The sequence below is a fragment of the Lepidothrix coronata genome, unplaced genomic scaffold (assembly GCF_001604755.1).
Source record: "Lepidothrix coronata isolate B3197 unplaced genomic scaffold, Lepidothrix_coronata-1.0 Scaffold170, whole genome shotgun sequence".
NCBI classification, from domain to species: Eukaryota; Metazoa; Chordata; class Aves; order Passeriformes; family Pipridae; genus Lepidothrix; species Lepidothrix coronata.
The window spans coordinates 588,437-601,168 of record NW_016690350.1 but is presented as its reverse complement, the minus strand read 5'-3'; the positions used below and the strand labels follow the sequence as shown (position 1 = coordinate 601,168).

The window sequence follows — 12,732 nt, the reverse complement described above, 5'->3', positions numbered from 1 at the left end:
CATCAAACCAAATTTGTATAGGTGTAATTTCTGCAACAAATGACCCGAACTTTTAAATTGATGCATCATCATATTCTCAATTGCAACCTTTTCAATAGGGTTTTGGTTTTGTGTGATTGTTGGGATTTTTTGTTTGGGTTTTTTTTTTTGTTTGTGTTTGTTTGTTTGTTTTTAAATAAAAATGTTTGGGGGTTCATGCTCATACCCATAAATGATTGACACTTTCCAGAGCTAGATGAAAGGCTGAAATAATACTATGTAATCTTGTGGGCATGGAGCATTTACTGGGCAGGTCACTGGAAATAAATGGTCACTCACCATAACTTTTAAAAGATAATTTACTGCTTGGTTGGTGCTTTCTGCCAGCTGATCACAGTTTTCTCTGGAAAATGTTATTTGCAGCTATCAAAATGAACCATTTTATAACCTCAGAGTGGAATATTCTGTCTACCTGTCTTAGCTGCTCTTTTAAACAGCATTGAATTTGCTAAATGGCTACCATGATTATCTAGGTAACCTTTGAAGGCTATGGTTGGAGAACACATTTTAATCTTTTATTTGAGTAAACCTTACTATTGAGGCAACTCAGTGGCAGTATCAGAATGAGGATATAGAGTGATGATACTGTATGTTGTACAGCATGTTACCCCACATGCACTGGTGACTGCTAAGTTACTGAGAGTGCCTAAGAGAAGTAATTTCTTGAGCAGGGGTTTGGGACAGTGAGAGGCAAAGTTATCTCAGGCTTTGCCTGTTTGTGTTCTATTCTACATGAAACCAAGTGTTAGTAGAGGGGTGCTACTTCTGTCAGCAACAAGTTAAAAACAAGGGGTAGTTTGCAAATCCACTACTCCCTACTGACAAATGTCACGTGATAAGTTTCAAAGTCTGTTTTATTTACTACCTTTTTGTGTGCATTCAAAACCAGGCTGACTGGCACTCTCTATTAAATAATGTGAATTTCTCTTTTTGCTCTTCAATGCTGAGTGTAAAGTGTAAGTAAAAACTGCCAAAACACAAAAAAAACCCCAAATCCTTACTATGATAATTCCTTTTGATCACATTGATGACAGTTTTGTTTGTTGCTGGTTTCAAGTTTTTTCATGGAAGTTTTCATAGTTCATGAGCACAGGACTAGAATCTGTGCCACAGCAATTTCTTGGGTTTTGTTTGCTTGTTTTTATAACCTCTAGTTAAAGTGATTTTTGAGATTTGGACATGTAACACTGTTTTCTTGCCAGTTCCACCACTGTAATGTGCTCTTATGGCTGGTAATTAACAGGCAAATAATAAAGTAGGTGTTAGTTTGCCTGTTCTGGAAAAGCTGGGAGGGATTTTTCTTTTGGTTTTGTATTTTTAAAGTAACTTACGTTGATAGGAGCCTTCAAAAAACCTTAGAGCTATTATTAGACTTCTGAAGATGTGATGTTTCAGTAGTTTTGCATATTAAATTTCTTCCTTTATGTGAATGTCTAGGGTTTGCCCCAGAGCCTAAATGATATCTGTAACAACTGAGAGTAACTTCAGTGTTTCCCTGGACATATTTCATTCTGATCAGATGTATCAGGGAGGGTTACTGAGATCCAGTTTGCTTTTATCCTTTCTTCAGCTGGTACCTGAGCAACAGCTGCGTTTTTTTCTGTTTCCTTAAACTTGTTCTGTTGCCTCTGTTTCCAGATTTAGTAATTTTACACATTTTTGTATCCTCTTCTGGGACACAATGGGAGGTTGCTTCGTCTTTGATCTTCATTTTTCTTTAGAAATCCTGCTTCAGCTTCTGAAGAGAAAAAAATATTTCCAGTTCTAACAAATTGAATGTGCCTTAGCAATTTTGACCTCATTCCTCTAAAAATTGTGTCTGTGGGATTGTGTGCTGGGAATTGTAAGGTGGGTGTTACGATGCACTATTAGTGTGGTGACAGGAGCCAAGTGATGTCTGAGGGTGTGGATGCACCATCCCATGTCTCAAGCACTGAAGATTCATGACGAAGGTTATAAATAGAATCATTTAGGTTGGAAAAGGCCTTTCAGAGGATGAGGTGCAGCTGGTGCTGTGCGTGCCTGAAGGGAGCAGCTCCGGGTGGGAGCTGGGAATGGTCAGTATGATGGCGAGCTGGAGAAGCTGAACCATTCCTGGTGTACCAGCGTGTCTGGCAGTGAGGCCAACCTGAGAATCTTGTGGCTTTATGGGCCGTGCTGGTGGTAGATGTGGCTTGAAGACATAGTGGCAGTGGTGGAAGAGCTGCGTGCGTTGGTTTACATGGCACCTGGCAGGGGAGCTGCCCTTTGGGACGTGTGCTTCTCCTCAGCCCGTGTGCGTGACCCATCCATCGGAGGGACCCATGACAGCTGTGACTGGCCCCGGTGAGGGCGGTGTGGGGCTGAGGGAAGGTCCTGCCACTATCCCGCATCCCTTCATCTCTCCATGATCCTGCCTTCCCACCATCCCTCCACGATCCCGCATCCCTTCATCCCTCCATGATCCCCATCCCTTCATCCCTCCATGATCCCCATCCCTTCATCCCTCCATGATCCCGCGTCCCTTCATCCCTCCATGATCCCGCATCCCTTCATCCCGCCGCCTGTGCGCCTGCGCCACCTAGCGGCCGGCGCTGGGAACAGCGCGGATTATTTTCTTTTCCCAAGTGTGAAGCACTGGGAGTGTCTTAAAACGCTTAAAAAAGGGGGCTAAAGTGTATTAAGTGCAATTAAAAATAATTGCAGAGGATGAACATGCAGTCCCCTTCTGGTAGCCCGTCACCTGTGAACAGCAGGGCTCTGAGGGGATGGGGTGGCCCTGAGAGCAGCGCTGTGCTGCTTGGTTTAAAACTCCGAATTCTCCCGTTTAATCAACATATTTTACAAATTACGTCGTCAATATTAACCTATTCACAAGTATAAAAGCACTTTTTAACTCTTATCTTTAAATGATTCATGGTAATTGGAGTTGGGCTTCCACTTTGACACGTGAATATTTCAACCTCACACTCATGCGATTCACGTTCCCTCTCCATCTCCCTTCTTTCCCTCCTTGATAAAATAGATGTTTTAATTAATCTGTACTTTGTTTTCAAGATCACTTCCTGGTACGACAGCGGCTGAATGTGCATCAAACTTGAAGAAGATTTATACAGTACAAACAGTGCAGGTAAAGTGTCTGGCTCTGCTACAGGAGCTACCACACGTTATTAATGTAACTTCACACCTTAAGTTTCATTTTTCCTCACAGAATGAGTCACAGCTGTGGCTTTGCTTACCTGAGGTGTGAAACGTGAGTTTTGTTGGAGTTGTGTGTGTGTATTACTGAGTCATTGTTTGAATTTCACTTGGCTTTCCAGACCAGGAAAGGAGGAGGCATATTGGATTGAACATATTGGATTATTAAATTTTCCTATTTTTCTGCTTTTTTTCTTATGTTTTATTTAACACAGAAATTCATTATACAAAGACTAAAAATTGCAACTTGTAGGGGGTTTTTTTTGGTCTTTCCTACTTGAGCATGAATCAAAAAAAATTTAGCAAACTGACTTGAATTAAAGTACTCTTACATCATGGAATACTCACAGTAATGAGAAATTCTGCATGTCTGTGTCATCTGCCAGTGCCTAGCAGTGGACATCTCTTGCAAGTAAAATTGCATTTCTGTTTTAATACCACAGTTACCATGAAGTTAGCCAATTGGTATTTGTCTCACCTTAATGCTAAGCTGATTCTAGTTCACTAAATCTCTGAAATTCTAAGGTAGTGCCAAACCCTTCTCTTTGAGAAGCACAGCTGTAGTGATCTCCTGGAGTTTTAAACAAGGCTTTCATATAATATGATCTTCCTTGGGAAAGCGAAGCCAAAATCTTCATTGACTCCATCACTCTCCTTCATGGCCAGTACCTACTCAATGAGGAATTCCAGCCTCCACCACCTGAAGGATGTTTTCAACCCAAAACCTTCCAAACAAAGTCCTTGGTTCAGGACATAAAGAGCTTTCAAATGCTTCCACAGCCATCTGCCAGTGTAGCTCTGCTTCTTTTTCTGTCAGCAGCTTTAGGGTTTGGGCAAACAACCAGGTAAGAATAAGACAAAAGTTGAAACAGGTGTTTCATAACAAGTTTTTATATTTTTATTAGTCTTCCATCTCTCTTCTTGTGACTGGGAAATGGTAATTGCTGGTAGGCAGAGTCACCAAGGGCTGAAAAATTTTATCACATAATGTTGCAATCTTTGTTACTAAAATTGTGCTAATGATTAAGTATTAGATAATACTTAATGTATTAGATAATACTTGAGTATTATGTGTAGATAATACTTAATGAGTTGCACTACTAATTAATATTGCATCACCACATGTTGATGCAACTTAAGTCTTTAAAAATCTTATTCCCGGCTGTTGGATAAAGAAGAACAGGGATTGGGATCTTTTTAGTCATCCCTCCCTGTTGCTCACTACTGCTTTTGGGTGCCTTTTATCCACCCCAAACATGCATGACAGCTTCCGCTTGTACCAGCAGAGACACTGGGAAGTAATCAAATGGTTCCTGGTAACTTGGATCTTCTGATTTCTCCCCCCTTCCTGTATTAACATGTGCATCTCACGTTCTTTGCATGTGGTTGAAACCTTTCATTTAGACAAAGTAGCTGGGTTGCTGGTTAGGCATTTAGTTCACCAGAATTATCATTTGTGGTGGTTTTGTAACTCAGGATAATCACAATGAAATTTAGGCTAGGCTAGGATATTTGATATAAATATTTTTTATATGCTAATAAAATACTATGTACTGCTTTGTTCTCACATACTTAGTGTAACTCTGATTTTGATTATTTTTTCCTCCCTCCCTATTGAAAAGGACCTTGATTCTAAAATAATTCACAGTTGGACTGCTTCCCTTCTTTCCACCTTCACTTATGCAGAATTGACATCTAAAAAAAAGAAGAAATTAACTTGTAACAAGTTCTTCTCCAAGCATTTTATTATAACATAGAAGATGCCAGTTCTCTAGGAGAAGGATATGTAATTGTTTTAGAGAAAACTAGCGAGGCAGTAAATCTGCAGGAAATGTACTCTCTTGTGTTAGTGCAACTAGTGTTTTTTCTTTTCAAGGATTTCTGGAGTGTCTACAACAACATTCCTCCTGTGACAAATTTGCCTCTGAGATGTAGTTACCACTTAATGCGGGGAGAAAGACGCCCACTCTGGTACGTGTGTTGTCATCAGACATTTCTGGGAATGGGCAGTGGAAGAACCTGAACTGGAGAAAGGAGACAGGTGTGGGACAGGAATGTCTTGTTTATGTTTTATTTTAAGTCTATCAAAGTAATTTTGTATTTTAGGAAAGGGATTGCCAGAGGTTGATCTCATCAGTAACCCACTAACTTTTCAGTAATTACACACAAAAGTATATTGGCCAATATCAGCATTTATATATATATACATATATATGTTCCTTTTTTTTTTTTTTAAGACAGAAAAACAAATTCTGAAATAAGAATTGAGGACTGCAGGTTTTTTGAAAGTGTCCTCCTAAAGCTTCCCAGCTCCTTTCCCCAGCATCTGTCAGGATTGGAATATCTAACCCCCCTATGAAACCTAATGGAAATTCCCCAGGACCAACAGTCTCCCACCAAAGATGAATTTTAGGTTATTCCTTTAACTTTGCTTTTACAGAGTTTTAACAGGAAAGTAAAAGCGATAATTTAAAATCTTATTGAATGAATTGTGGCGGAATAAACTTGAGGAGCTCACAGGTTTGTACGTCGTGCCTTTGTCATTACAAGGCAGTTTAATGATTATGTCTGCCCTGACCCTGGGCAACTTCAGTCTTTTTTAAATATGAGCAATTAATTTCTAGCTGTCACAAAACTGAAATGAAGTGTGCTCATGTTCTTTTGTTAAATTCGATGAATGGGAGACTAATAAGTTGCTTCTGTGAAAATATGCCAGAGGTTTTCCAAAATAAAAGGTTACCATGGTAAAACGTAAAATTGTTTTGTGGCTTGTTCCCATACAGTGTGCAGCCACTTCAAAGACGGTCTGTTGTCAGGGAAAATGTAAGTATTTTCCAAGACACAAAACTTAGGAAAAGGGATTAGGTGTTGAGAGATACACTTCATGTGAACAATGAAAGAATTATCTGTGATGTCAGAAGTCAGAGTCATGCTCCCTGGAGTTAGTAATTGCGTTTCAGATGGGATTTTTCTGGGAAAATTAAACCACAAACATAAGGTTATCTAGATGTGGAATTGACTGTTTATTTTCACTGATCTATTTCCCATAACAGGGAAGAAGAAAGCAATGCCAAAGGAGGTATATGGAAAATGAAGGTCCCTAAAGAAAGTACGGTATGTTATATTGACTTCTTACTCAGACCTTGTTTAGTAAGGGAGTATCTTTAAATTGTATCTGATAAAGCTGTTGTAAAACTTCTTACTTCTGACATCATCCAACACAACAACCAAACACTGTTTTACCATACATAACCTTTTAAATACAATGAGCAAAACTTTCTTTTCCAATAATTCCGTCCCTCTTGCTTTAGATAACATTTGGCAACGTGTTATCAAGCAATTGAAAGCTGCAGTGTTTCCATTTGGAAACATGGGAATTTATAATCACCTTTGTTCTCGAGACTGTTTGCTTACAGGCATACAAAGGAAAACAGGAAACCTTTTCCTGATAATCTACGCTAAATTATAGCCAGAACCACAGTCGACACAGCACAGACTTTCACTGAAATGCTCCTAAACACTCTGTCAAACTCTGTAGGACTATTTCTGCTTGGTGTGGCTTGTTTGCCCCTGTGATGGCTCTGAGTAGCCTGTGACTTTCTACAGCCAAACGTGGACCAAGGCATTGTTTCCACCAGTAACTCATGGCTGTGCTCCCACTGGAAGAGGCAAGATCTTGCTTCCTTCTCTTCTGATCCCTCTTGCACTGGCTCTGATCCTCATCAGACTGTTTAATGAACCAGCTTAGTGCACTCTGTTGTTGCAAAAAGTCTCCTGGGGTTTTTTTATTTTTAATTAGACTGTACGGCCACATGGAGAGCTTTTGATGGGTGTAAAGTAGAAAAGACAAGTAGGATCATCCCCTTTGGCAATGGTGAGTTGTCAGAGCACCTTGTGTGCATTTTGGGAAATTGCAGTGCTGCTCGCTGCTCAGGTTTTTTCCCCTTTCTTTTTTTTTTCCTCTTTTTTTTTTTTTTTTTTTAATTCAAAAGTGTTAAAGATTAAGTCTGTTCAGGCATGTCATTGTTTGAACCCTGATGAAATAACTGGGTTTCTCTTTGCATCCCTAATCAAATGCACGTGAGTAACTTCTCCTGTGAACTTCCGTGGCGAGGAGATTTGACCTCTTCACACGTAGTGTTTATGTGTGCAAGTATGCTTTGGATCAGGCCTTTAAACACGAAAAGTGAAGTGTCAGGAAAATGTGACAGCCTTGCAGAAGGCATTAAATGCTGAAAGATGGCACTCAATTTCAGCCAAAAGTTAATTGATTTTTGCCTGTGGGCTTTTTTCCTCTATGTGAGTTGCAGCTTTTCTCCCCTGCAGTCCCAAGTGATCACAAAAGACTCAAATTGTCTTTTTCCTCTTATAATCCAAGGTGTGAAGATTGCCAGAAGTGACAAGTGGTTTGGGAAGCCTGCATTACTGGGCAGTGAATTTAGGGGCCCCAGAGGCCTTGTTTTTCAGAGGCTGAATGACAGCCCATTTTTGAAATGAAGGTACTTTTGATCTCTCAAACTACACACCACATGGCCCCAGTCACTTCTGAAAGGTCTGCTTGAAGGTGAACTTCAGTCAGCTTTCATTGCCTTGTAAATAACATAAATAATATCTTTATGCCTGTTTCTCATTTTTTGGGTTTGTTCTTCATCACATGAGTGCACAGCATCTCCTTGACTGAGATGAACCATCTTGTTCAGACCTAACTATGAATTATATAACACAGCATGCACTTGCAATAAATATTCCTTTTTTTTCTAGACAACCTCAGAAAGAGAAGACACTCAAAACTGAGCTAGAAAACCTAACTTTTAAATTAAAAAATAATAATGCAAATGTAACTTTTTTCTGCTTCCTTAGGCTGCAGTTTGGAAAGAGCTACTGCTGGCGACTATTGGAGAGCAGTTTACAGATTGTTGTGCAGCAGGTAATGATTGAGGCAAGCATGACAAACTGAGTTGGAATACAGAACACGGTAGCACTGCTAAAAATGGGGTGTGGAGCTGGAAACCCTGTTCATACCCGCTGTCATTAAGAAGAGGACAAGGTATGCTGACTACCTTTGTACAAGATTCAAGCTCGACAGCTTGTGTCTGTGGGAAGCCAGCAGCTTTTCTAGTTATTAAACATCTGTCAGTTAGCCAGTATTTAAATAATTAATTTTCATTCCCCAGTATCAGGATTATGGAACCCTAAATGGCACTTCCATACAGATTGTTTGGATTGTCACTGTTGGAAGCATCTAAATTAGATCAATCATAGAATCATAAAAGGTTTGGGTTGGCAGGGACATTAAAGATCATCTAGTTCTAAACCCCCTGCCATGGGCAGGGACACCTTCCATTAGAGCAGGTTTCTCAGAGCCCCATCCAACCTGGCCTTGAATAGATGTCCCCATTTGCCCTGATGGTCCCACTGGTTAGGAATTGTCAGGGGAAGCACCAGTGCAGACCTGAAGCAGAGGGACACTGCGTGGTTTGGCTGTGGTGACATTAAAAGCCCACAGCAGGGCCACAACACAAACCTGGCTCTCCTGAATCCCAGGTTAGCACTCTACCCAGAAGCAATATTTTGTTCATTGCTTAAAAATACTGCTCAGGTCAAGGTAATGTTTCATGTAATTGAATTTACATAAATATTCTAAAAGTACTTTGCTGGTTTACTGGAAAACAGGCATTAATCATCCAGAAGCTCACATATTATTTTGGTCAGAGGTAATAATTTAATGAAGTCCCTTTCAGAATAAATATCTTCTCTAGGCTTGCAAGGTTCCTTGCAAGGAAAGGAACTCTGAGAAGGTACTGTGAACACTAGCTGCTTTAAAACAGATTGTCAAAGGCAACTTCTTAGTCATGAAAAGCAAGTACAAGTCTGACCATTTAATTCATTCAGGTTCTGTTAAAGAATAGTTTCTTGCTTCTGGGTGAAGCAAACGATGAACTTGCTGACCCACTGGCCTAGAGGGAAAGTGTTCTGGGAGCTGTTACTAAACTAACTTTTCAATTCAAATGGCACTTCTTCATCGTTTCTTTTGACCATATTTACTTCTCTCCTAAGCATGAATATCTGACTAAGCTGGATGTTACAGTGGCTGTGAATATCCTGTTAGGAATGTTCCTTCCCTGCTGTCATTCCATAAAAAAGAATTGCATTACTCAGGTTCACAGAGCAGTTCAGCAAAGACCTTCCAAACAGTGTCTCTCACACCCTTTATATACTGATAGGGTTGACTTGGGGTCACTTTATGATACTCTGCTGCCTACAGAGGTAGTTTTCCCCTTGTCCATGTGGTTTTGGCACCATCTTTGTGTTATCATTACTGACCCCTTCCTTAGGATGCATGGGACAGCTGTGCCATGGAGCTCACAGCTGGAGGCACCCACTGCTCCCAGTGGAAAGCTGTGGCTTGGCCTTTGAGCTCTCCATAAAGCTGCATCCTGAGAATTTCACACCAAAAAGGGCTTTCTCAGCAAAACATGGAGTTACCAGCACTGGCAGCAGCCTGACTGGGGCTTTATTAATTTTTTTTTTTCCTTTTTTCTGTTGCTGTCTTGACAAAATGTAAAGGAAAAAGGGAACAAAGTCTGGAAAAGCTGGTATCTGATTTCCACCAGGTACTGTTCCTGGGGTTTTAGTTGTTTCACCCTCATCCTCACATTTTTGCTTGTAGCATTATTGTAGGTAAATTATCTTATTGCTGACCTTACAGAAGGGAGTCTTGTGATTCCCTTCTAATCAAGAGTGCTAATAGCAAAGATGAATAATCTTATGGCACTTCATAAAAAACACTATGAGGTAATATTTCCAATAGCTTCTATAAACACAGTGGTTCTTTCTGGTAACTATTTTGTCTGGTTTGAACATTGGTATTTTCCTCACTGGAGATTGCTTTTTTTTTTTTTTTTCAAGTCTTCATTTTTTTCCTCAGCTTTTGGGCACTGTTTCATAATACCTAAGTAGCAAATTAGACATGTCTCACTTTTAAAGTATTCCTTAATGATTCTTCCCCTTCTGTGCAGAAGATGAAGTAATAGGGGTGAGTGTCAGCGTTCGGGACCGTGAAGATGTTGTGCAAGTCTGGAACGTGAATGCCTCTTCAGCAAGTGAAGCAAAAGTTCTAGAGAAGATTCACAAACTTCTGCCACACACATCTTTTAAGGCAGTCTTCTATAAACGTAAGTGGTTTGTACTGTTAATTTCCACCTTCATTAGAAAAACAAGATGCTGGGAGGGTATTTCCATGGGAATATCCTGCCTGATTCATCATTAATCACTTAGGAACATAGCATCTGTCATTGCATTAAAATTAGGTCCCTTCAATGTAAAAGTTAGCTATCATTCAAAAGATATTTTTAATTTAATCGTAGAATATATTTGGTTTCATGTTTAATATGCCTGAGTCATAAAACAAGTGAGACAAATCTCTTGATAACTCTCAAGGCTACACGCTGTTCAATTGAAGGATTCATTTAGAGGAACCATTTACAATCAGGATTTTAAGGGATCTCATATTTTAATATCTCTATAAATGTATTATCAGAATAGTGTATTCCCAAAGATCACTTGTTGGCATGTTATGTCTTCCTTGACTGATTTATACACTGCCATCTTCTGTTTTTTTAATCTTTTCCTTGTCATAGTTTACATGTTCTTTTATTCTTTTTTTCCCCTTCTCTCTTCCCTAGCCCACAGAGAGCATCATGCTTTCGAAGGCTGACGTGGAAAGCATTAAGTTCAGTGTGTACCGAGCTCATTTGTTGTTCTTTGGTGTTTTGAGGTGGTCTGGACAAGGAGGAGAATGGTGGAAGCCCTGCAAAAGTGCTACATGCAGTTGGTCCTTTTGAGTTTCTGACATTTCAAACTGGGCTATTGCTGTTGAAAATGAAGAAAAACAGTTGCCTTGACCGCTAAATGTGCAATTCATCACTTCATGTTGAGTTGACGTTTTTAATTCTTCATTGTTTCTTTTAAAAGATATTTTGGCCACTTGTTTATTTCAACCTGATTCTATATTCCCATTTCATTCAGATAGCAGGCTTTCTTTCCTTCTGCACTGCACTTAGTGAAAAGCAAACATGCACAGAGATGCTGCGCTGCTTCTCTGACATGTGCTCTGCATAGAGGAATGCTGGCTTGGGGAAATGTGTTTTCAATTTTCACTTTGAGACATTCCTATCATGTTAAGATTTACTCACTGAGCTTGTCCCAAGAGAGAAAGAAATTGCACTGCATTTATTCTAATATTCTAATATTCAGTGTAATCTGGTTGTGCACTGACAACAGCACACATACAGTAAATGTAAATAGAAAAGGGTTCATTAAATTATATTCATTATATTGGGACTAACCCTGTGTGGGATGATGTTAATGTCTTTTGATTGTATTGATTTCAGAAGAACCCTCGTTCAGGCTAGAATGAGAAATTTTTTGGTAGGAAAACCTGCAAACTCCACCCCATCTTATTTAAGAAGCAATGGGGTGTTTATGTTTTTATATTGTATGCTTTCTTATGGTACATTTCTGTACATTCATGAAAAAGTGTAATGAATAATTTCTAATGTGTTTAACAAACTGGATCCATCCCTCCCACTTCCAGAAGTACTTCAGGTCCCTGTCTGCACCCACTAGGTCAGTGTCAGAATTGCTGCTGACTTCAGTGCTAAGGAAGAGGTTCCCTCATCTGTAGTCTCAAGCCATGAAAACTTCCTAAGTGACCTTTTTAAAACAAACAAAAAATACAGAAAAGTAATAGATTGTGTTGCAGCAGGAATAGAAATATAAACAGTGTTAACCTTTAAGTGTTTGTCTATTTTAACTATTTGAGGTGCTTTAATATACTACCAAAGATTGATTTAGTTCCCCTTATGAGAAGAAGCTGCAAGGTAGAGATGACTGTGCCACTTAGCACTCCTTCCTCGTTTAGAGGTTTTTGTTTGGCAGCTGTTCAAGTTGCACTAATTTCCACATACTAAGGAGACAACAATAAAAATCAAATAAATTTAAAAATAAGTATCACACATTTGAGATTTTTTTTTTTACAACTTTATCTTGTATTTACAACTTTAATTTGTATTTATGAACTGTGTAGTTAATGAGTGTTATCAATTAAACACATTTTCTAAAGCCCAAATGTCTTGCTTCTGTAATTGCTTTCTGAGATGAAATGTTTCCGGTCCTGTTTTTTCAAACCTGTGTATTTTTCAGTAAAACTCTCTTAAAAGTTTTTTTCATAGATTGAGATTTTTTTTTTTTTTTAATGAAAAAGTATGGAGTGCCAGCAGATACTTGCAGGTGGGATGTACATGGACAGCCTCCAGGCCTGTGTGATGGAGAAGAAAAGTGACTTCAGAGAAGAGAGGGGTAGAACACACTGAGGAAAAATGTTTGTAACAGCTTGATGAGCAAGATTTCTCACTTGAAATACTTCCCTGTCTTTGGAGGAAATGTGAGTGGAATACCAATGGAGAATTAATCACACACCTCTCCCTCCTCTTTGTTTTACTTTTGGAAACAAGC

General features: G+C 39.3%; 1 protein-coding gene across 4 annotated transcripts in view; it reads left to right on the top strand.

Moving 5' to 3' along the window:
- The window catches only part of EIF4E3 (eukaryotic translation initiation factor 4E family member 3), an 18,220-nt gene extending 5,990 nt beyond the window's left edge, over positions 1 to 12,230 (top strand). For 3 of the 4 annotated variants that reach the window (XM_017829904.1, XM_017829906.1, XM_017829905.1), the window contains exons 2-7: positions 3,076 to 3,148; positions 5,093 to 5,187; positions 6,270 to 6,330; positions 8,077 to 8,143; positions 10,236 to 10,391; positions 10,994 to 12,230. In XM_017829904.1, coding sequence (XP_017685393.1) covers positions 3,076 to 3,148; positions 5,093 to 5,187; positions 6,270 to 6,330; positions 8,077 to 8,143; positions 10,236 to 10,391; positions 10,994 to 11,127 — 586 coding nt within the window. In that variant the 3' untranslated portion in view covers positions 11,128 to 12,230. Of the gene's footprint in view, positions 1 to 3,075; positions 3,149 to 5,092; positions 5,188 to 6,269; positions 6,331 to 8,076; positions 8,144 to 10,235; positions 10,392 to 10,901 lie in introns of all 4 variants that reach the window. The other variant, XM_017829907.1, reaches the window with a different exon arrangement.
- Positions 12,231 to 12,732: the final 502 nt, after the last annotated feature.